The sequence below is a fragment of the Gavia stellata genome, chromosome 1 (assembly GCF_030936135.1).
Source record: "Gavia stellata isolate bGavSte3 chromosome 1, bGavSte3.hap2, whole genome shotgun sequence".
Taxonomy (NCBI): Eukaryota; Metazoa; Chordata; class Aves; order Gaviiformes; family Gaviidae; genus Gavia; species Gavia stellata.
The window spans coordinates 80369023-80394215 of record NC_082594.1 but is presented as its reverse complement, the minus strand read 5'-3'; the positions used below and the strand labels follow the sequence as shown (position 1 = coordinate 80394215).

The window sequence follows — 25193 nt, the reverse complement described above, 5'->3', positions numbered from 1 at the left end:
TAGTGCATACTTGTAATGGGAGGAGTCCGTACATCGTGCTCACGGAGAGGAATGTAGTACGCAACCTCTGCACTACATACTGCGGCATGAGCTCCCGGCCCTGGAACTGAAGGCGCAGAAAGGATGGACCTTAGGCTGATGTATACTGTCTGGTAGCCATTTTAAAGCCCAAGGCACTGTTCTAATTTTGCAGCTATTACCCGGAGGTATTTGGGCTAATGACTTGTAGATTTTAATTTTTAAATAACTCTTCAGAGGAGCCTTTACGGGTTTCACCTTGGGACAAATGCTCACCCCAGTGTTCCTCTGTAAGAAACACCGAGTTTCAAAGAGAAATTTCCTGAGTTCTTGCCTCCCCGTCCTTTTTTTTTTTTAAAAAGAAGAAATAAAAGAGATTAACACAGGCAAGGCTTTAAGGACCGGCCCCTTAGCAGGGCTGCTGATGTACAAAGCCTCGGGCGGGCCGCGCCGCTTCCCTCCGGCCCCGCAAGGGCCGGCAGCGCGGTGCTGACAGCGACAGTGCTGAGCCAGGCCGCCGCGCCCGGCCCCGCGCGGACAGCGGGCCGGGCCCGACGCCGGCGATGTCAGCCCCGCGCTAACGGCCGCTTACCAACGGCCGGACAGGTCGGGCGCGGGCCGCGCGCCCCCGGCGCCCAGCTCTGCGCCAGCGGGGCGGGACCCCCACCCTGCCCGCGTGCGTGGAGGACAGGGCGAGCGGCTCCGCGGGTCGCTGCCCGCCCCGGTGCCCCACAGGTGGCAGCGTGCGGCGAGGGACCCGCTGCCCAGCGCCGGCCCCGCCGGGCCGACCTGCTCGCGGCCACACGGCCCGCCCGCCGCGCCACTGGCGCTCGGCGCAGCCAATGGCGCGGCCGCTGTCAGCCTCGGCCCGCCCGCCGCCGGGCGGGGGAGGGCTGTGGGCCGGGGCGGGCGGGCGAGAGGGCGGGGGTGCGGAGAGTTGAATGATTGAACTTTCTTGTGTAGTTTCTGCGGTGCGGAGGTGTCTGTCCCCAGCGCAGCCCGGCAACAGCCCGCCGAGCGGAAGCTTACCCCGGCGCCTGCCGTCCCCCGCAGCGCCCGGCCGCTCCTCTGCCCTCCTCTCCCGCAGAGCGATGGTGCGGAGGGCGCCCGGCGCGTCCCTCGCCCTGCTCCTCTGGGTAACGGCCGCCTGCGGCAGCCCCTCCGGGCCGGGGGCTGGCGCCGCCGCCGCCGCCCGTAGGCAGGACGAGGCTTTCTCCACCGCCAGATGCACCTCCAGGTGCCTGAGCCTCCAGATCACCCGCATCTCCGCCTTCTTCAAGCATTTCCAGGTAGGGGCATGGCGCCGCGCAGGGGCGCCCCGCCGTCGGCCCGCTGCCGCCGCCCGGCCCGCCCGACGGCGGGGCGTTCCTCGGCACCGCACCGGCGCGGCGGGCGCAGGGTGGGGGCGGAAGGGCAAACTTGGGGGGCCGTTTCCCCAAGGGATGGCGGGTGCGTTGCGGGTGCCGCCGCCGGCACCTGGAGACGGCGGACAGGTGGGCACGGCCCCGCGGCAGCGCCGAGACCCGCCGGTGCGTGTGGGTGCCGGCCGGGTTCCCCGCGTGACTGGTCTCCGGGAGGAGGCCGCGGGCTCCCGGCACGCCGCGCCCTGCCACACGCTTGTCAGCTGCTCGCCGGCCGGCTGGGCGGCGGGGCTGAGCCCGCGGCGGGCCCAGGCGGGGGCACCGCTCTGCCCCGGCTCCTCGCAGGTGCTCGGCGCGCCCTGCCGCTGCCTCTGGCAGGGCGGGACGGGCCCCGGCCGCTGCCTCCGGTGATGTCCGAGACCGTGGGGCGTGCAGGGTGGCCGCAGCACGGTGCTCCCGGGCCGGGGGTGCGCTTGTTCTTCCGAGCGGCGGGCGGTGCTGGGGCGATCCCACGGGCTCCGCCTGCCTGCGGGCCGGGCGAGTCGTTGCGCCCTGCTGCCCGCCGGTGGTTCGCTTCTCCAGCCTGGTGGGAAAGTTTTGAGCTTATTTTTAAGAGCGATGGTCGGGAACGTGTAATAATACTTAGTTCCGACCTCCTGGAAGGTGTGGGTGGAGGATAACACTTTCTTTTTCTGAAACGAAAGGGCACATCTCTGGCTAACGGGTTGGGGAGATGGGGATGAAGTGAGGGGAAATGGGGGTGAAGTGGCGGGAGACCTGCGGGGTATACAATGAAATGAGGGAGAACGAGCCCCGAAGGCGACTGCGTTGGAAGCAGCGCAGGAGGTGGCGTAACAGCAGCGGGTGTCTGCCCCTCCTTTCTCGTCTTCCAGTCATACACGCACCCTTCCCTTCTGCCTTCCCCACCTGTTCTACCTTGTGCAAGTATTAAACCGAGTCGACTCCATCCAGATGATGGAAACCCTCCTGAACCGCCGGTCTTTCTCCCTCCCTACCCCCCGAGCCCCTTTCCGAAAGGGCTGGCCAGCCCGGTGGGAAGGCAGCCCCCTCCGCCTTCGGGGGTGGCAGGTCTCTGCAGCGCGCAGGGGAACCAAGCGGGGAGCGCGCCGCTCGCTTGCCCTGTGCTTTCCTGTCAGTTGGAAACTGGAACCACTCGGACAGGCGTTTTGGGTGAAGCAGCGTTCAGGGCTAAGGTGTTGGCACAAAAGGCTGGTATGAGAGATGTTTAAGGACAACCCGATTTAAAAAGAAGTCAGTGTGAAAGGGAAGCTTCATCTGTTCGTCTCAACGGCAGCAGGAGGTGTTCGGTGCCCGTAACCGGAGTTGGGCTAAAGAGACCGAGGGTGCGCCCTGAGGCGGGTGGGGAAGGAGCTGCCCTGCCCTGCCCTGCCCTGCCCTGCCCTGCCCTGCCCGCGGCCCCGCGAGCTGCCCGCATGCGGCGGGCGGGGCCGCCCCAGGCGAGGCTTCTTCCGCAGCTCCACTGGGACCGGGGTCGGCGGAACGCCGGCCGTCAACGTGGCCCCCGCTTCACGGGATGGCTTGAAAGGAGGGTATCCATTAAAATAGTTCGTTATCTTGGAGAGGGATTAGCATTTTTTATTGCGTTGTCAGACGGTTGTAACTTACTTGCTTTACAGTTTCAGTGGCTAAAGAGGCAGTTTAGATGAAGGCAATTCCTGGTGAAAGGCTTTTTTTGTGTTTTCTTGGCAAGATTTCTTTTCCGACGTGAAACTGCTGACAGACTGCACATTGCCAAACAATAATGATTACATTTTAATTAGCCAGGGTAAAATAAGCTGCAAATTACTCAGTTAGGACTTGATAACTGGCTGGTTTCTTGTAATCAGTTGAAAATCTTGGAGTTTTAACCCCAACCTGCTAAAGCACACGGTAATTTATCTAAATTACCAGGGATTAAACTCCTGCTAGTCATGAAACGACTGTAGTGTTTGGAAGATAAAGTGCTCTCGTTTATAAAAGTTAAGCTTTCCATTGTCTTTTAATGAGGGAAGGGAGGAGAGTTTTAGAGTACAGCAAGCATCCAGTGTTCTCACAGGAGACTAATAATACACAGTGGACTGTAGGACATGTAGGTCTGGGGCCATATTATTCCACGAGGGCTAAAGGATACGATCCTCCTTTCATCCCCCTCTCTTCTCCCTCCTCCTAAACACCCCCACCCCCCCAATCTTTCATCTCAACTGGCAGCGATTTCTGGAGTTCTTTTCATTTCAGAGATGCCCACTTATCTTGTAATCTGATTCAACCTTTGAAGCGAACTGAACACTAGCTCGTCCCAACTGGAGCAGGAAGGAACTTGAGCGTCTCCCAATTAGGACAAGAATTGAAAGAAGGCTGTCCCACTCATTTCCCAGCCCTGCTTTAGATACAGCCTCAGTGGTGGAGCTCAGGGAGACAGTGTCTGGATGCTTCATGGGAGGTGGACTCCCCGACACTTTGGAGAGAGTTCATTTTAAGTAGTTCATTGTACCAAAACCACACCACAAACAACCTTTTACAGGGAATGAGGGCCAAGATGTATGAACAGGAAATCAGGATTAATTCTATACCTTCTAGTTCCTTTGTTTGAATGCCAGCTGATATTTTTCAAATTTCCAAAATGCTCACAAGAGATTTTAATTAATTTTCCCCCCCAGAGAATTTTCACCCATTTTTCTTTACCGTCCCTGTTTGTGAAAGGGTCAAGAGAGGTGTTCTTTTTATAACAAAAAAGTCTATTTGTTAATTTACATTTGGGAAGCAGTTCTAAGACTATTTTAAAGGTGCATTCTCAGTAGGAAATTATTCTAACCAATGCACAGGTCAAATAATTTATGTTTTTTTTTTCCATGTAGGCTATTGATGTGGGCTGTAAGAAGAATTAGTCACCTAAATCAAAAGTCTGTGATCTTCAGAACGCCTGTTGAAGAGGCACAGATGCCTGCTTTTTTCTATGGCCAGGGGAATTTTCCAGTTTTGGGAGTGTTGGGGAATTCTGGGTAGAGGTTACACCAAAGGACATTTGGGATCAATATGAGAGATATCACACCACATGGGTCTTATAGCCCAATGAAATATGTATGTTTTACATCTATCTACGGCCTATATACAGGTCGGGAAGTTTCACACAGAACATGCTGGCACAAAGTCCTTTCATAAAAGAGCAAAAAAAAAAAAGTAAGCAGAATGGGTAATAGTGGTTTCTTCTTTTATATAACAGCATATTAATTACATACTTATCCACAGTAGAGAATGATGTTCAATCTGTGAATGAAGGGACTCCAACATATCTCTTCTGTCTTCCTGGAGTGTGTGCATTATTGAGCTTTAGCTTGCTTTGGACTTTTGCAGATGAGAGAAAACATTTTTACCCCAACTGTGTAACTTGGGCCCCTGGACAGCACTGAATGAAGCATTCATTGACCTGTGAAAAGAAAGAGTAGGGAAAAGAGAACATGGCTCTCTATCCTAATGTTTAGGATACTTGCTTTTAGCAATTCGGGGTGCTGAGACCAGGGTTTTACAATGACTGTTGTGTAACATGTATGAGGGAGTAATTGGAGCATTACTGCAACCTACCCGTGCTCCTGGGTGACTGCATTGACCAGTAGAGTAGAGTTTCTACTGCTGTGCTTTGTTTCTGGCAAAATTCTATGCAAATCACCTGAACAGGGGACGATGATGAGTGTTATTCCAGCAACCAGGAGCACAACAATCAAGTGGCCTGTCTACAGTGGCGAAGATGTAGATTTGAACCTGACAGTCCTGTATCATAATCAGTGTTGTACCCATTGGGCTGTTGTCTAAAAGAGCATGTCTCTGTGTTAGTGAGGAACCCAAAAGCTGCCCTTATAAGAAGGGAAGGGAGATTCTTCCTCTATTTTGGAATGGAAGGAAGGGTTAAGGGTGCCTGGCTCCACAAGAAACATCAAGATTGTGAACCCTGTGTGGCACACTGTTTTAGGGACTGAGTTTATAAAGAAAGGTGATGTCATTGGATACATTCTTTCCCTCAACTTTTTCGTAATATGGCAGTTTCTTTCTCAGTGTTTTAGCTGATGTGCGGGAAAAACTCAGAGATTTTAACTTGATGTATCCAAAGTTTATTTATGAATCTAGCTTTATAGTAACCTAGTACAGTTGGTAAAACCCTTGTGAAAATGAGGTCACAGTTACTGCACAAGTTTTTGCATTCCTGAAAAGAGTATGGATATAAATAGGGATGACATATAGCTAGCTGGAAAAGAGGCTTGAATACTCAGATTAGTTTAGCTTTTCTGTATAACCTACCTGTTGTAGTGGAGTGAGACTAAATTTCTTGCATTGCTGTCTATGGTTATAGCCTTTCCCATCTGTGATATTAGTTGTGGATGAACTCATTCCATTTGCGGGGAGCAGGCATGGCAGTGACCTTTAGTGTTCTGTTTTCAAGTTGAGTGAAAACACAGTTTGGATTTTAACCTCTACTGCCAGCCGTCTGAGCCATGTTCAGAAAACAACATGATTAAAAATATTCTTTGTGAATAAGAGCTTGAACATCAGTGTAAACTCATAGGCTAAAGGTACAGCATAAAAATCGTATGGAGAGCAGTGTTTACTTGGACCTGTGAACTCATGGTTCTTTTGTCTTCGTTGCCATCTGTTACAGACCTCTCAAGTGTCTTCCTGCTTAATATGTGAAACTTGTCAAGTTGGCTAAGGTAGAGGAGGTGTCAGTCTTGTTTACTGGGTCAGAAGCTACGAGTGTGGTAAACATGCCAGAGGATGGAAGAATGGTGGCAGCAAGAGGTTGGCAGTAGTTACCAGTCAGACTGACCAGCCATGTTTGCTGTATGGAGTCACAGGAACAGAGAGGGGCCGCAGCCACATGCTCGCAGAGTGACAGAGTAATTGAGGCTGAATGGTACATCTTGGCAGCCTGCTCTAGTGTTCAACCAACCTCACAGTAAAAAAAAAAAAAAATTGTTTTCTTACATTCAGGTGGAATTTCCTGTGTTTCAATTTTCCCCCTTTGCCTCTTGTCCTGTTTCTGGGTGCCACTGAGAAGAGTCTGGCTCCATCTTCTTTACTCCTTCCCATCAGATATTTATCAACATTGATGAGAACCCCCTGAGCCTTTTCTCTTCTGGGCTAAACAATCCCAGTTCTCTTATCCTCTTATCATATGAGAGATGCTATGATCCCTTAATCTTAGTGGCCCTTTGCTATACTCGCTTCACTAAGTCCATGTCTGTCATGTGCTGGGGAGCTCAGCACTGGACCCTGCTCTCCAGGTGCAGAACAGTGACTAGAACAGAGAATAGGAGTAGTTACATTTCAAAGATACAACGAATGCTAAATATTGGTACTCACTTTTAAATTAATTTTTACTATTTATTTTTTTCTTACATTATTTTATATATGACCATTTATGGTTGTTAATGCATTAAAAACAAAATCCTAATGCTAAATCCAGTCAGATTTTTTCCCCCATAGTTTTAGATATTGGTACATCTCACTGTTTTTTTTTGGGGGGGGTTGTTTTTTTTTTGGTGTTTGGGTAGTCCTCAATAGTAAATTGAATCTTACCAAATCCATTTCTTTATTCTTAGGAGGGAAATCCAGGTATGTTGGCATGTGTACATGTAGTGTGATCCAAAATTGTGATTACTGCTTGAATAGGCTCATGAGATACTGCTTTAAACTTGTTCAGATGTGTACTGTTTAAAAGCCTATCAGCAACAGTGCGGATGAGCTTGGTCACATAGGGGTTCTGTGTTCATACCTAAGCTGACTTATTTGAGTAGAGGATGAGTTACAGTTGAAACTTTTGATACAGTGTAGACATCTCTCAAGTAGTAAGCCAGTTTTGTGTTATATGAAGGGAAATTGTTGAGAGATTTCCCCTTGTAAGTGTGATTTAGTATAAATCTAATAGTAATGTACTAGGAATTAGTACTTAGGAATTAGTACTAAGCTAGATCAGCTAAGGCTAACTCAAAAATGTTTTTGAAAGGATGGAAAAATGTTCTTTTAGGCTAATAGATCTATATGTTGCATAATGTTTAATAGCTGTAAGAGGGAACAATAAGGCTTTAAAAGTTTGTTATATTGAATGACTGATAACTATATGGTGGCAGGAGGTTGTTTCACTGTTATAGATGGACTGTTGCCTGTCAGGACAACTGAAATTTTTGAGGAAAACCAGGCAATTCTTTTACATAAATGAGAAAAGGTTCTCAGATTTTATATCTGTAAGCAAATAGTGTGCAAGTGACTACCTCTAGATACCCAATACCAGATTTTCTCTGCAAGTCAGGCAGCTAGTTGTCTACGTGCCAGCACATCTGCCTTCAGATTGGTTGTAACTCCGAAGTGACTGCACCTGCAAAAATCTGCAATTCATTCCACATGTAGGCCAGGCTGTAGGCTAGGCTGAAAGGCTAGGGTGCATGTGCCTCCCTGTGCTCTGCTGTAGAGAAGATGGAGATCATGTAGAAACTATTTATTGTAACTGCCTTGAATCATTCCGAAACCCTAAATTACTCTTCATGAAATCTTTTGAAAAGATATGTAGTACTTTTGTAATGAGATGTAGTAGATATGTAGCGCGTTATTCCTGGAATGTTTCAGTTCCAATGGATAGGCTGCCCAGGCACTGAGTTTGCTTAGATCTTTTGGGACATGTTCACAATCTTTTCTACATGTTACTACTTAGGAAATGTGTGCCATCTGCTTGTGTTGCCATTTCAGTACTTATCTCCTTTCCAAAAATAGTCCTTGTGTTAAATAATTCTGACTTTCATATGTCTCATAAAGCATGCTGCTGTTAATTTCTTTCCACAGACAAATTTAAACGTTTGTCCTTAATTCATGATTTTCTCAAAACTTGGTAAAATTCCCAATCATTCTTCAGTCTTTATTGTTTATGTGGCGTATGATCCGGATGATTATTCTGGCATTTGGTGTGCTGTTATTATTGAGATCTGCTGTCATCAACAAGAGGTGCACAGATCTTCTAACGTTATCTTATGTAAGAACTTTGAAGATGAAAGGTTTGTTTTGAATAATGATGGTTGCATCTAGTGAAAACACCTGCATTAATCACCATATTGTGGAATTAAGCCACAGTTAGTCTTTGCAGTTGTATTCTGGTCTGGTACGAACTTCACTGATTTCGGTGGGAGTTATGTTCACTGTCTTACAACCAAACTCAAATCTCTTTGGCAGCAAAGGCTTGCACAGTTGATATGAGTGCAGGGTTTACAGAGCCTGGTCATTGTTTTCTAGCAGCTTTGATTACTCAAATTTGGGACCTTAACCTTGACCATTGCTTTCCCAAATTAGAATGTTTGGCTCTGCCTCAAGTGTAAGTTTTAAATACAAATCAAATGAACTGTATGAAAACATAAGCGAATGGTGAGCAATTGTATTGAACAATAAGAATTGCCAAGATGCTTTTCTCGCATTTTACTTCTGGATGCTTACATACTAGAAAAAAATTCTTTATGCTATCTTGTTCTTGTTCATAAAATTAAAATTGCTTTTAATTTGGTAAATGTGCCTGATACCAAATGCAATAAAACCAATAGGAATGTTACTAATATGTTTTGAGGCAGACGTTTTATGTATAGAAAATATTGGCAAAACATAGTTTTTATGTCACAGGCACGTGTCGGGGAGGGGGAGGAGATGTTGCTTTTGAAATGCATTAGAAAATTTTTGAAAGAAAAACACTGGGAGTTCTAAAATATAAATCCTTTTTCCATTTAAACATATATCCACTTACTACAGAATGAAAGGTTATAAGCTAGGTAGTGTTCATATTAAAACTATTATTAAAACATTATTCATTGTCTTCAGATGGGTTGTCTCTGTGGTTAACTAGTGCTCTGAACTGTATTTAAAGTGTTTGGTTTAGTAAGTGGCCTATAAGGAAGAAAAAACCCAATACATTTCTGAGACAGCTTGAAAACCAGACTACTTTCCCAGATGCTGAACATTTGTCATTTTGCAAAGGGCAAACTTCTTAAGACTGAGTGCTGAATTTATGTGTGTCTACAAATGGAGATTATTATTCACAAGCTGGTCTACATCTCCATTGGCTATTCCATGATTATCTGGATTTGAGTATATATCCGACTTCTGTAAACAGAAAAAGAAAGTGCTGTTATTTAGCATCCATATTTTTAAAGACCGAAAATACGAATAATAACTGAGTATCAGGAATATGATGCAGAAGAAAGACATACTCATATTGCTATTAAAGTAGTCAGTGCCCAGCAAATGTAAACCTTGCACCAAAAAAGCACTTGCCTAGGAGTTTACACCAAGAATCTTCATTTTTTGACCTTTCTCACAGCTGAGCCTTATAAGGCCTTATATTTCAAAACCCTTTGAAGTCCATGAAAAGCCTTCTGTTGATTTTGGCTGGATCAGGTCCATGTATGAACACTAGGTCCATGCAGCCTTTGCCAACAAAGAAGAGGAGCGCTGTGAACTTGGTATCCCAGCTCTAGTTGTATCCCTTTATTAGTCTTTTAATTCCCAAGAGATCACAGGACATGAAGATGGAGAACTGGGGGTGTTGAAAGGTAAGTGGACCCTTTAAACTTGAAAGTAGAGTACTGTTCCTTTCATCTCTCATTAAAAAGAATTACACATTCATTTCCATCCACCGAAAAGAATATTGGGTATTTCCAGATTTGGGGAACAACCCCAGCCCAAAGTTTATATAAATTTCCATTGACTTCTGTGAACCACATTTTCACCAATGTGTGTCTAGACTGTCAAAGAGGTATGACATCAAAGTTATGTAAAAATATTAATGTATTGAAAATACAATACAGGAAAATACATGCATCATTCACCAGAAAAAAACCCTTATTATACCTTATGGACACTGCACGTTTTGCTTTGTTTTTTCTTGGTCTGTATGTTACCTTATGTTCCTTTAAAACAGAAGTGACTTGACTCAAGCTTGCAAAAGGAGTGACTCTTCTAGTAAGCAGCTAAGATTCCTGAGGAAGGTATGGCTCCAGAACTTGCAGGAGAAGCAAAAGAAGAGACAGAGAGTCTCAGAAGGGAGAAAGCTGGAGATAGGTGACCTGCAGCAGGCACTCAATGCTTTGAAGAGAAACTGTCTAGGAGTAGAGGGGGCTGTAGATTTTACTGTGACACAATTAATTGAAACTAAGGCTGGAAACAGAGAACAGACACAATGGGCGTAGGAAGAGTTCTTTGTAAATATTTTTTATTTCTGTTCTTTCTCAGCTGCATGGAGTTTTACTTGGTTTAAAAAGATTAATTTTTCTTGTTTGTAGTTTAGTAAAAATGTGGTTTGAAAATCCTTTTGTCTTCATTGGAAAGTCCAGTTACAGGTAAAACCTCCAAAAAAATTCACCACAAAGTTCCAGCTAATATGTAGTCCTGTAATGTATACTGATGCAGGCAAATAAACATTAAGTTTGTTCTAGTCCAGGGATGCTCAAGTGTGCAGCCTGTCCAGGTAATGCTGCTGACCTGTGGCTGGCTTCTTTTGTGCATTTTTTCATTAATTTCTTTCCTAAAAGTAACTTGGGAGTCTGGAGACAGTTTCTGGACTGAGTGTGTCCTGGTGATGGCAGCTTGCTCCTCATTTCTGTCTTTCTTAAAGACTTTAGCAACATTGATGGACTGTGAGAAAAGAGGGACAAAGGAACAGGCTGCTTTGGCTTTCTGAACAATTCCTGCTCTCCAGACACTATGAACTTTCTGGAGAGTTTTCAACCAGAAATACATTCTGGTGATGGCAGCCTGCTCTCTTGAGTCAATACTGTGATTTACTTACATGTATTCTGAATTAAATAGTAATCCCTATTCTTCAGGAGAAGCTTTGAATCTTCTTATGCATGTGTTCTGTGTGTTTTCAGAAGTGCTGGATTTATTGTATTGTACATATATAGTAAAGTTCGGTCATGTGATGAGAGAAGAGCTGTACATATGTTTTATTCCCATACAGTAGAGAAAGTGAAGTGGCCTCCCCAGGCAGTATGTTGGGCACTGTCTGCTACAGGGATGTTGTCTTTCAAGTCAGAATTTTGACAAACTGCTGCCACTGTCATTTTGCAAGTGGTCACAACTCAAGCTGCAAACATAGCTGAGGTTGTGAAGACTGTTTTTTTCTGCCTGTGAGGGTTGCAATCGAGCTGCCATGGATCCTGTAATAAGATAATACAAGGGAAATAGTAAGATTGCTTCAGGACAAATGTCTTCTGTACAGAGAGTCAGAGATTGAGGTTGATGGTGAAGGTTGGGTGAGAATAATATGCTCTTCTAATCCAGTGCAAACATAGTTCAACCTTCCTTGCCATTCTTACAAGAATTCATAAGCATAATTCTGTTCTTCTTTCTTATGGATTACTCTTTAGGGGAGTTATCTTCGCATTAACTTATATTAAAAAAAAGAATACAAGTAATCACAGTTCACATACATGAACATGGTTTCTCATCTCGTGATTTAGGCCATAGACCTAGGGCTAGATGTCATTTGTAGTTAATTGATAATGTTTTTTAACTGTTAATGATTTCTTTGTACTACTGGAACATTCCAGTCAGGCCTCAGGGCATTTTTGGACCTAGACACTATAAATTCATTTCTTAACCTCACTTGCTGGAAGACTTTGGGTTTTGTTGGAATTTAGTACATGGATGAACAGATACGTGAGGCAGCAAATAGTTGAATGCTGAGGAAGGGCTGATAACAATAATATTAATAATAATGTGTCCTAATACAGTGACTGTAATTTTTTTTTTTTTCAGAATTTGAGTTCCTACATAGAAACTAATTCAACAGGGTGGGTTTGTTTTTTGTTTTTTTTCTGATTAGGTGATGGTTATAGCTCCTTTGAAAACAATGAAATCACATTACTGTGTAGCTACAGCTAGACAATAATGAAACACATCATTACCTGCCCCCATTTTCTTAGTCACGAAGAGTGTATAATATGTTGACATTTGATTTGTATCTAGCAATTTTGGGAAGGGAACTGGGACTATGAGACCTTGAGGCTTTCTTCTGTTTTGAGATTTTTTTTCCTGTGCAACTATGAACTGAGAGATCATGAATTAGCCATGCATCGGTCATTCTGCATCTGCAGTAGGTGGAAGGAACATTAAGGGTTAGACAAACTGACACAAAGAGGTAAAAATCATCCAATTAACGAGGTGTGTGTCACTCTTCATGCTGTACTTAGTAGCAGCTATGGGACATGTTTGTCAGAATAAATAAGGAGGGAAGATGTAGAGTTTTGCAGCTAGCAGCTTATTGTTGGATTTTTTCTTTGAGTTAAAAAATTGAATAAATAGTGTGAAAGACAGTAGGGTTTTGGTAAATTTAATGCATTTTCTATCCAATGTATCCTCTTTGACCAAGTGGAGTAGGAATGCATTTGATGCTGCACATGCAGCATATTAGCTCATCTTGTAAAAGATTTAGTTTAATCATAGAACCACACATATATACATTTGAGCAATGGACAGCACCAAAGCTGTAATTACAGTGGCGATAAATGTGCAACAGCAAATAATAATTATTTCAGGCCTCCTTCTGGTGTTCAAAACCTCCCTTTGCTGCTCTTTTCTTCTGCTTAAGAAATGTGGACTAAACTTGAAAGTTAAACCTATCCTCAGACATTTTCCAAATTGTAGAAAGTAATGAACATTTGGAGTTTCCTAAAGAATATACTGGCTGCCTTTGTTTTTGGGATAGAAAGTATGACTCACAGGTAGTTCTAAAGACAAAAGCTTTGCAGATTGCTGTAGTATAAGCTCATATTGTTTTCTTTAGCTGGAGATCTTTCAGTCTTCTGACTGATACTTATCTGTTATCCCATTTATGTGATTAATAGTTTAATACAGGATTTTTCTGGAGCTTTCATTGCTGGCCTGAGTCTTATATCCCTACAGTTGATAGTAATGTATCCAGTGGTTTCAATGGAAATAAGCTTAGGCCAGTGCGAATGTGCTGGGAATGTCTGTTCAGAATTTATAGATAAAAACAAGAAAATTCCCGGTGTGCTGTTTAAAGACACTTAACTTGAATTTGTTAAATACCATCTTACTGCATCTTGACATCATCCTTTACAATTCAGAGCGGTAGTAAATGATACTATGCCATTAGGACAAAGTAAAACTGAATTGCTGGTTATTTGCCAGATGCAAAGCACCTTGACTTCAAATTAAGATATTTTTAGAAGAGATTCCTTCAGATGGGGAAGGGAAGGTAGAAGGAATTTTTGATATAAACAGAGCTGAGTACTGCTAAAGACAGTAAATAAATATTTTTTTAAAAAATGAGATCTTGCCCAGTTACTGATTGTTTCTCTGTCTATCCAGGTGCCTTCAGGGATTCCAAAGCATCCCTGTAAGTTTCATCAACAGGCATGGCTTATCCTCTTAATAATAGGAGCAGATGTCAAATTTTCATGCCCCTAAGATGCTTACTCATACCTAGTAGATCCATCTGGTATAGATCGAGCCTCAGTCAAGTTGTTCTCATCCATGACCTTCCCACTGAGAAAGCAAATCAAGCAGAGCTCCTCAGTCCGATGAAAAAGAAACTTGAATATTATCAACATATTTGTAGTACCACAACCCACTTCACTTCACTGTCTTTCTTAATTGCTTTACACAGGTGAGGAAGCTGGTAAAATGGAAAGAAACATTATAATTGGGATAGAATTCCTGGAGCATGCCACCAGTATCTGAGACTTTCCAAACGTGGAACAACTGAAATATTTGTCAGTTCTGCAAAAATAGATGATTTAAGAAAAAGAAACAAAATTTTAATATAAAAAGCCTGCTGATAGTTCAAGATGTTGGCAACTGGTATTAACCTCAGTTGTCCACATTTTATGAGCTTAAGGCTATACATTATAATGTTTTTCTCTTGTGACCGTTAATTTAGACCAAAGATATAAAAGAAGATTCTAGGCTTTAGAACTCTTGTGATCCTTGCAGTGGAATTATGCGAAAATTCCATATCCAACCGTTTACATTAACTGGAGTTTTTAAAATACTGTGGCTTGGGTAGGGACTTAGGCTGAGCTTTGACACCTCTCATATTACATGCCTTTCGATAACTTCAATGTAGATTAACCTGTCTTAATTTTTAACTCTTTCACCTGATGCCAGAAATGTCTGAAACATGATGGACATGTCAGGAAGTTACTGCTCTGCATAACAGCTGTATCTCTGGTAACCAGACGTGTTAATGACAAATGCTTCAGTCCTGCCTTGGAGAGAGATTTATTTTCTTTTTATTGTAGGTCTTCATTAGCTAGTTATCAGACTGTATTCTAGAAAGCTGGCATATGAAAGGCTCTTATGTTTGTGGAAGATTTTATGACAATATGATGAAGCAACGTAAATCTTCCACTGAAGATTGTTACTGTAGAAAGATCCAGTTAATATCCCTGTAGCTTGAACTGTATAAGTAGTTTTAGTATGTTATACCTTTCTCAATTAATAGAATTTCATGTTGATTTCCTCACCCTCTCTTTCACAGTCTTAGGTTGGTTGCAGGGTGGTCTAGAAGACTGGACTGCAGCATTTGTCCCTTGTAATAGCTGTTTCTTGTGGCATACAGTTCTTAACAAACTGGAAAAAGCTCTTAAGAAAACTGGAAGAAATGGATTGTATCTATTGTAACCTGCATTAAAAGGCTGGCTGTTCTCTCAGGAATATACTACTGGTGTTGCAGGGCCAGAGGATCCCAGATAAGGTCAGGCATGTTAAATTTCAAGTGGAAAGGGAAAGACTCACCCACCCTTCTGTGTGCTCCGTCACTTGATGCCTGTTTTTCATCCATTGTCAACACAGTGTCATTGCAGCCTTTGCTGTTCTGGGAGCTGATGCAGTCCTTAAAATAGGATGGGAGTAAAAATGTGGTCTGGAGAAAAATAGGCACAGGGTTTACAGGTCTGGGAGCTAAGGAAAGAGAGCAGCACTGAGCTAAAGTCAAGGGAAGAGGACCACGACTACCTCTTTGTTACAGGATACAATTAGGAGGACATTAATTATGTGATGTGGTATATGGTACCTGACCAATACGCAACTGGCATCCACCAGTCTTTATTATTGGCTTAATGTGGCAGTCCTGTGTGGTGGATTTCTGCAGAAGTGAGAGCTGGGTTGGGAAGGGACAGGTTGAGGCCCAAACCAATAGGAGCAATGGAGAGAAGAGTGTTAACATGCACGGTGTGATTTGTTGGTGGGTTGTGCTTTAGAGATGAGACAATAAAGTTGTGGGCTAATTAAACTATACCCATTTCATCTTGTCTGTCTTTCTGTAATGCCTACAATGAAGGCAGATGTATGGAAAGACTGTAGCAATTAAAATATGTCTGGGAAATAAGACTTCCTCCTGAAATGCTGCTTTAAATGTTGTGGTGAAAGCTTTTTTTGTGTGGCTGACATATGTTTCTTTGAATTAGTGCTTTCTGAGTGTATGTTAACAATATTGCGTTGTTTTTTGTTCAGATTGAAGATAGGCTGTTCTGTTTATGAGTCCAAGGGTCATTTTAATTTGGACAGTTCTTTAATTCCTGAATGACCACAGAACCCTTTTGCAAACGTTTCTAGGAAATTCCAGGTCTGGTGAGGTGCACTTCATTCACTGAGCCGGGTCTTCTGTGGAAGAAGGAAAAAAAAATCCCCAAAGACTGTTTTAAACAGCTGTTAGAGCTCCAAGGACTGTGTTAATTTTGACACTTCTTACTTTTGAGACCTTTGCTTTGTGCTTCAATAACTCTTCTAAAACAGGATTTTTGTATAGAAAACTTCATTTATAAATATGAATGGGTCTGTGGAACTACCGATGTAAAATTATAGTCAAATTTTAGACAGCATGTTTAATCTGTAGGATCATCATTTGTGCTGTTTTTACTGCTGAGATTACACTTTTCTATATGTTTTTACAATATTAAAAGAACTTGGCGTAGTGAAACAAAGTATTTATATTGGCAATGATGTTTATTGAGCTTGTTGCCTTTCACAGATCAAAGAGGAGAAATTGTGTAGTAATATATCAAGACAGTTGGAATAAGATAGGGGATATTTGTCACAAATATTTTCTGTTGAGAAAGGTACTGCATAGAATTTGTTCATTTATTTGTTTGTCTGTTTGTTTTCTTTTAAAGGGAAATGAAAATATATGTATCCATCAGCTTGTGGCAGATATGACTGCTACTACTGCTTTAAATATTTAGTATCTTGTAAACTAGTATCACACACCAAAGAGAAAGGAAATACATTCCTGAAATTTATCATGTGAATTTCATGCAATTATGTTGGAAATAATTAGTATAAGAACGTGAGCATAAAATCTGATAGTGCCTGAATTTGAGTCATAATAACATGGGTACTGAAGAGCTATTAAGTTTAAAGGGCAGGTGTGTATATATACTCTTGCCAAAGATACAAGTGTAGTACATAATGATGTCCCTCCCATACCTACCGGAACAGAATAGGAGAAAATACAGTAAACCATCACATGGCTGGTATGTAGTACAATGCACTTAGCAGTTTTGTAATCAGAAATTGCTCCATGACAATGCAACCTGCATGGAGTATCCTGTGTTCATGTAGTTTGTGGTTAGACTATTTATAATGGACATTTGGATGATCTAAAAATGTGTGGTTGTTATTCTTTTTTTCATGCTTAGTTTCTTAAGGACATGAGACACCGCAAACCCTAAGCGTTTTGCAAGTCCAGAAAGCAACGCTGTCCTGAATGGCCCTGAAACAGTGTGGCTTCTGTCTAGTACGAGGCACTGAAATACTACTCTTGTGTGTTTGTGGGAGGTGTTAGAAGTGTCTTAGGTGCATCTATATGTCAGTGTTTTAACGTGGTTCAGAGTTTGCTTTTGGAGTGAGCCTCCTGAGCATCATGATCATCTTTTGTTTCATATCATGGTCCAGTCTGAGAGTTCGTGTGGTGGATTTCTTCTGGATGAACATAACTGGAAGCGATGATCTAGGGGGACCTAATGTGCTTTAGCGACTAATGGGCATCGTGTCCATGGGACCAGGCTAGAACTAGTTGAAGGAAAAGGGAAAGGGGAGGTTGGTATATGTGTAGTGCAGACATCAAGTCTATCAACACCAGTTGTTTTGCTCAACAGATGTGTTCCTGTGGTTCACATGACTTCCTAGTGTGGAGACACCCTGGGGTGTTTGTAGCTGATTCTGGAATGACCAGCTGGTAGGCAGCGCAGGCGAGCGCAGGCAAATGCAGCGCAGGCGAGCGCAGGCAAATGCAGCCTGTGGTAAATGTACCACATCACATGCTGTTGGGAATCACCCAACTAACCAATAATCTTATAATTATACAGAATAGTAATATGGAGTATAATTTTCAGTTATAAAGTCAAATCAGCATTAAAAGCAGCATGCATGCATTTCTGAAACCTGGAATATTACTGTTTTTTGGTAAATCAGTCATGTTTTTTCAAGTACACTAAAATAGGTCATGTATGTCTACATTTCTATTCTATTTTGCATAAGTAAGCATTACATTTTTAGAATGTATTTTATTCTATTTGGTGTTAATTTCCCAGTGGGCTACATTTCTGTCACATCCTTGAGCTGGCATATATTTTTATTGTCTCATTATTTCATTTGTATAGCAAATCTACTTTATGACATGACAAAAAAGGCACATTAGCATTTTGGAAGGGTGGGAGTTTTGAAATAGAGCCTACAAACAAATAGTTGACAAGCCATTGTTTGCTTCCCCTGTTAATGCTATTAGATTAGTTTCTATTAACTTCAACTGGATTACTTAACCCCAAGAAATGCATGCAGGATTTGGCCCAAAGTGTATGCTTTAGTGTGAGATTCCATATTTAGTTTTAATATCTTCAAGTTAGTGTCAGTTTATTTAATTCCTCCTATTGCTTAGTGAAGTGAAGTTTATTTCGTCTGGACTCTTTTACAGATTGACAGAAACTTCTGCTAAGTAGAATAAGACCTCAGTTGAGATCAGCCTTAGAAGTGGTACGAGTGAAGTCTGTGAAACCACAAGAAGGCAGTCATAACTCACAAGTGTGATGGAGACACAAGGATTCCTGTGGCTCATTTGTTTTTACAGCTTGTGTTTATCTAGTAGTTTTTCTATCCATTTGAGAAGACACTGCTGTAAAAAGAGAAAAGGTGTTCCATACTTGAGATGCAAATTTAATCCAAGCAATACATAGTCTGTATTTTTGAAACTACTGATCTCTTGCTGTTTCATTGGTAATGACCTTTGGATTTTGATGACTGTCTAGGAACCTACTAACAATGGCAGCCAGCAAACGAATACTGTTGTGTCTCACAATTTAGGTGATGGTTCCTGATTTTACTTAATTTCTTTTGTAATTACACTGATCTCAATGTTATTTTCTGTGTTTTCATTTTGTTGTATGTAAAGTTGTGGCTTTAAATATTTCAGTGTAAACTCTAATGAAAACAGTCTGTAATAGAAACAAAGGTTGAAGATGACTTTGCATGAACTGTTTAGGAAATATCAATGCAAGGTTTACGTCAATACAGTTCTATTTGTAACCGTTCATCTACAAGAGCACCCACCATATCAGTGTGAAAGGAGTTAGCACATTACAGGTGATGCCAGCATTAGTGTAAATCCAGAAGAAAACATGACTAAGACTTTCTAAAAATTATTTGTGATATGCATTTTCTGGTATTAAATCCAAATGTTTAAAATTAGACTGCAGTGTTAGTCAAGCTGTTACCCATGATAATTTAATTTTGGTTTATATTTAAAACCTGCAGTTATGTCACCAGAATTAATTGTTAGGCTGATCAGTTTTATAATTATTTCTTACATTCAGTCACCTCTTTAACTTCATTACGTTGGGTTAACCAGTTGCCAACATTTACTTTTCCACAGTTTAAACATCTGTGGTATAGAAACGGCTTCTGCTAAGGAGGATGTACATTTGATTTAGCTGTGAGGGCTCACAGTGGCTAGTTAGAGTAACAGAAGGACTCCAGGTGTATGTTCCAAAATGTGTTCTTCTCTTTGGCTTTCTTTTCAGAATACTGTTGCTCAGCTGATTTTTTTTTTTTTTTAATAGAGTTGTATGTACTTGTAAGATGGCAGAGGAAATATATGTACATAGTTAAGTAAGTTTAATGCTGTATTTCTACATAAGTTTTTATATAACACACTCATCATAAAGTTATCCAAGTGTCTGATGGTAATATATTAAACAATGTGACTAATATCTGCTAAGTACTGTTTGTTCTTTTACCTTTTATCATGTTAGAGTCCTATGCAGTGGCTTTTTTGTTTGTTTTGGTAGGTGTTATGTGTTTTGTTGTTTTTTCTGGTTTGAGTGATCTTTATTTGTTTTTGTTGTTGAAATTTTGCCTTGTGCTTTTGTTAACTAGTGCAAAGTCTAAGGACATTTCTTATGCATCAGGAAAAAATTAAGATATTACTACAGACCCCAAAGCACAATCTCCTGTTGTCAGGTTCAGTAAGGATTGGCTGCTCCCAGGGGATGGGGAGCCAGCGGCTGAGGGTGACCCCATAGCAGGCTGTGGACTCTCCAAGGGGAGCAGCCCCACAGGGCGGGCAGAGTTGGGTGCTGGGAACAGGATCATCAACAGCCCCAGGCACAACAAGTGATGAGCCAGGGTCAGGGTCAGCCAGGGGCAACTGCGGGATGAGCAGGTTCATGGTGCTCTGGGTGAAGAACTGGCTGAAGGGCAGGGCTCGAAGGGTTGCAGTGAATGGGGCTACATCTGTCTGGCGATTGGTCACCAGTGGTGTTCCTCAGGGTTCAATTCTAGGGCCAGTTCTGTTCAATGTGTTTATCAACGATCTGGATGCAGGAGTTGAATGCACCACTAGCAAGTTTGCTGATGATACCCCACTGGGAGCTGCTGTTGACTCTCTTGAGGGACAAGAGGCCTTGCAGAGGGATCTAGATAGATTGGACCATTGGGCAATGATTAATGGGATGAAATTTAACAAGTGCAAATGCCAGATTCTGCACCTGGGACAGAGTCACACCAGGCACAGGTATGAATTGGGAGAGGAGTGGCTGGAGAGCAGCCCTGCAGAAAGGGCTCTGGGGGTGCTGGTCGACAGCAGGCTCCATATGAGTCAGCAGTGTGCCCTGGCAGCCAAGAGGGCAAACCGCATCCTGGGGTGCATCAAACACAGCATAACCAGCCGGTCAAAAGAGGTGATTATCCCACTGTATTCAGTGTTGGTGTGGCCTCACCTTGAGTACTGTGTGCCATTCTGGGCCCCACAACTTAAGAAGGATGTGAAGGTCCTTGAATGCGTCCAGAGAAGGGCAAGAAAGCTGGTGAAAGGGCTGGAAGGCATGTCCTGTGAGGAGCAGCTGAGGACTTGGGGTTTGTCTAGTTTGGAGACAAGGAGGCTGAGGGGCGACCTTATTGCTCTCTACAGCTTCCTGAGGAGGGGAAGTGGAGAGGGAGGTGCTGAGCTCTTCTCCCTGGTATTCAGTGATAGGACAGAATCACAGAATGGTAGGGGTTGGAAGGGACCTCTGGAGATCATCTAGTCCAACCCCCCCCACTAGAGCAGGTTCACCTAGAGGAGATTGCACAGGAATGTGTTCAGGTGAGTTTTGAATAACTCCAGAGAAGGAGACTCCACAACCTCTCTGGGCAGCCTGTTCCAGTGCTCTGCCACCATCAAAGTAAAGAAGTTCTTCCTCATGTTTAGAGGGAACTTCCTACGATCATGTCTGTGCCCGTTACCTCTTGTCCTGTCACTGGGCACCACTGAAAAAAGACTGGCCCCATCCTCCTGGCACCCACCCGTGAAGTATTTATGAGCATTAATAAGATGCCCCCTCAGTCTTCTCTTCTCCAGACTAAAAAGACCCAAGTCCTTCAGTCTTTCCTCATAAGAAAGATGTTCCAGTCCTCTAGTCATCTTTGTAGCCCTTTGCTGTACCCTCTCCAGCAGCTCCCTGTCTTTCTTGAACCAGGGAGCCCAGAACTGGACACAGTACTCCAGATGTGGCCTCAACAGGGCAGAGTAGAGGGGGAGGATAACCTCCCTCGACCTGCTTGCCACACTCTTCTTGATGCGCCCCAGGATGCCATTGGCCTTCTTGGCCACAAGGGCCCATTGGTGGCTCATGGTCATCCTGTGGTGCACCAGGACTCCCAGGTCCCTTTCCACAGAGCTGCTCGACAGCAGGTCAGTCCCTATCCTGTACTGATGCATGGGGTTATTCTGCCCCAGATGCAGTACCCTACACTTGCCTTTGTTGAATTTTATAAGGTTCCTCTCTGCCCAACTCTCCAGCCTGCCCCAGGATGTGTGGGAACAGTTCAAAGCTGCTCCAGGGTAGGTTTAGACTGGACATTAGGAAGCATTTCTTTACTGAGAGGGTGGTCAAACACTGGAACAGGCTTCCTAGAGAGTTGGTCAATGCCCCATGTCTGTCAGTGCTTAGGAGGCATTTGTACAATGCCCTTAATAACATGCTTTAACTTTTGGTTAGCCCTGAATTGGTCAGGCAGCTGGACTAGAACATTTTAGGTCCCTTCCAACTGAAATTTTCTATTCTATTCTGTTCTATTCTAAAAGGAGACAGGGCTAGAGACAGGGCTGGAGTCGAGGCCTCAGCAAGGAGTCCCAGGTCCAATCACGAGACGGGGCCAGAGACAAGCTACAGGGTATACCCAGGAGCTGCCTACAGCATAGGTGAGATGTCCATCCAGGAGACAGGGCCAGAGACAGGCACAGCTACAGCATAGCTCATGGAAGGACTGATGACCCCAGCGGGCCGAAATGGGACTACTGGGTCCATGGGGAGGAGGTGAGGGTGCAGACCCCAGGTGAAGCATGTCAGGGCTGTTAAGGCCTACTCATGTCTTAAGGGCCCCTACACCTGCACACACAACATTGAAACAAGTGACAAAGGTGGAAATATCAGCTAACTTCTCTGGAGGAATCAAAACTATAAACTGAAAGTTAAAGATTTTTGAAAAACAACAGTTAAAAAATTGAAGATATTATGATACTGTATAAGACCAGTTCTTCTCTGGGTACCCAGCCCCCTGAGCTGGAAGATAGGGATGGGGAGCAGAATGAAGCCCCCACAATCCAAGGGGAAATGGTTAGTGACCTGCTACACCACATAGACACGCACAAGCCTATGGAACCGGATGGCGGTTCACCCAAGGGTACTGAGGAGCTGCTGGAAGTGCTCACCAAGCCACTTTCCATCATCTACCAGCAGTCCTGGCTAACGGGGAAGGTACCAGTTGACTGGAGGTTAGCAAATGTGATGCCCATCTACAAGAAGGGCTGGAAGGAGGATCTGGGGAACTACAGTCCTGTCAGTCTGACCTTGGTGCCAGAGAAGATTATGGAGCAGATCATCTTGAGTTCCATCATGTGGCACGTATGGGACAACCAGGTGATCAGGCCCAGTCAGCATGGGTTTCTGAAAGGCAGGTCCTGCTTGACTAACCTGATCTCGTTCTATGACAAGGTGACCCGCTTAGTGGATGAGGGAAAGGCTGTGGATGTAGTCTACCTAGACTTTACTAGAGCTTTTGACACTGTTTCCCACAGCATTCTTCTGGAGAAACTGACTGCTCATGGCTTGGAGGGGTGCACTCTTCGCTCGGGAAAAAACTGGCTGGATGGCTGGGCCCAAAGGGTTGTGGTGAATGGAGTTAAATCCAGTTGGCGCCGGTCACAAGTGGTGTTCCTCAGGGCTCGGTACTGGGGCCAGTTCTGTTTAATATCTTTATCAATGATCTGGATAAAAGAGGGGCTCGAGTGCACCCTCAGTAAGTTTGCAGACGATACCAAGTTGGACAGGAGTGTTGATCTGCTCGAGGGTAGGAAGGCTCTGCAGAGGGATCTGGACAGGCTGGATCGATGGGCTGAGGCCAACTGTATGTGGTTCAACAAGGCCAAGTGCCGGGTCCTACACTTTGGTCACAACAACCCCATGCAACACTACAGGCTTGGGGATGAGTGGCTGGAAATCTGCCCTGCAGAAAAGGACCTGGGGGTGCTGGTTGACAGCCGGCTGAAGATGAGCCAGCAGTGTGCCCAGGTGGCCAAGAAGGCCAACAGCATCCTGGCCTGTATCAGAAACAGTGTGGCCAGCAGGAGCAGGGAGGTGATCGTGCCCCTGTACTCGGCACTGGTGAGGCCACACCTTGAATACTGTGTTTGGTTTTGGGCCCCTCACTACAAGAAGGACATTGAGGTGCTGGAGGGTGTCCAGAGAAGGGCGACGAAGCTGGTGAGGGGTCTGGAGCACAAGCCTTATGAGGAGCAGTTGAGAGAGCTGGGGTTGTTTAGCCTGGAGAAGAGGAGGCTGAGGGGAGACCTTATCGCTCTCTACAACTACCTGAAAGGGGGTTGTAGTGAGGTGGGTGTTGGTCTCTTCTCCCAAGTGACAAGCGATAGAACAAGAGGAAATGGCCTCAAGTTGTGCCAGGGCAGGTTTAGACTGGCTATTAGGAGAAACTTCTTCACTGAAAGGGTTGTCAGACACTGGAACAGGCTGCCCAGGGAGGTGGTTGAGTCAACATCCCTGGAGGTTTTTAAAAGACATGTGGGTGAGGCGCTTAGGTACATGGTTTAGTGATGGACTTAGCAGTGTTAGGTTTATGGTTGGACTTGATGATCTTAAAGGTCTTCTACAACCTCGATGATTCTATGATTTTTAAATTATGCTATGATCCATTTTAAATATTGCATGCTGTTGCTGTCCTTCCATCTCAAAAAAGTATAGTAGAAGTAGGAAAATTACAGAGAAGAGTAACAAGACAGACAAAAACTATGGAATAAGCCCTTAGTTGGTCATCCAGTTCTTACACTTTTGCTTCAGTAACTGTTTTTTGCCACTCTTGGATACATGACATTGGGCTATCTGGAATTTGGTTCAGTTTTGTACGACTGCTGTAAAATATTTAGATATGAACTGTTAGGTTATGTGATAAAAGCTCATCTGCACAGCCATGAAAGAGCTCAGAGAAGCAACGGCAGGTGGGGAATCCCAAATCACACCCTGCCCGCCTGTTCCAAGGGCCACCACAGGAGCCATCAGTCCATCAGAGGTCCATCTCTGCAAGGCTAGGGGAGCACAGAGTCCCGAAGGCAGATGGGAGCCCAGATTAAGGACTCGGAGGGAGGGACAGCCTGTCCCAAGAAAGCCTCATCCCCACTGTCCAGCCATGGGACCCATCAAGGTGAATCAAAGCCAGATCCCCTTTTGAACTGAGTGGAGACGAAACCTGGGGTATGGAACATATTATGGGGTGCAGAGGAAGAGCATTTTGGGATTGCACAGGACTCATTACGGGGAAATAAAGGGATAAGGGTTTAAAAAGGGCTGGATGTGTGTAAATAGGTGATACGCTTGTCTGGCCATGCCCTGTTCCTGACCAGCATAGTCTGTCCTATCTTATTAAACTCCACTTCTATTTTCCTGGCTGAAGGGCATCTATTCTGTGTGTGCGTGTGTGTGTATGGGGGCTTGAGAGCCAGCAACCAGAGTCAGACCCTGGGGCAGAGGCCTGTGTGTCCACGGTGCCAGTGGCTGGAGTGAGCGAGGGTCTGGGTGCTGGTGGCTGGGCTGGGACTGTGGGCCAGTGGGCCCATGTGCTGAGAACCGGCGGCTGGAGGGACTGGAGTGACTCAAACCAATTGCCAGCCCCTGGCATGGGATTGTGGGTCGCAGGGGCCTGACTTGTGCATCTGTGGTGCCAGAGGCTGGACCAAGTGTGGATGAGTGTGTGAGCACTAGTGAA

General features: G+C 44.2%; 1 protein-coding gene across 1 annotated transcript in view; it reads left to right on the top strand.

Moving 5' to 3' along the window:
- Positions 1–1109: 1109 nt before the first annotated feature.
- Positions 1110–25193, top strand: part of ANOS1 (anosmin 1) — a 155496-nt gene continuing 131412 nt past the window's right edge. The window contains exon 1 of the mRNA XM_059821007.1: positions 1110–1307. Coding sequence (XP_059676990.1) covers positions 1110–1307 — 198 coding nt within the window. The remainder of the gene's footprint in view (positions 1308–25193) is intronic.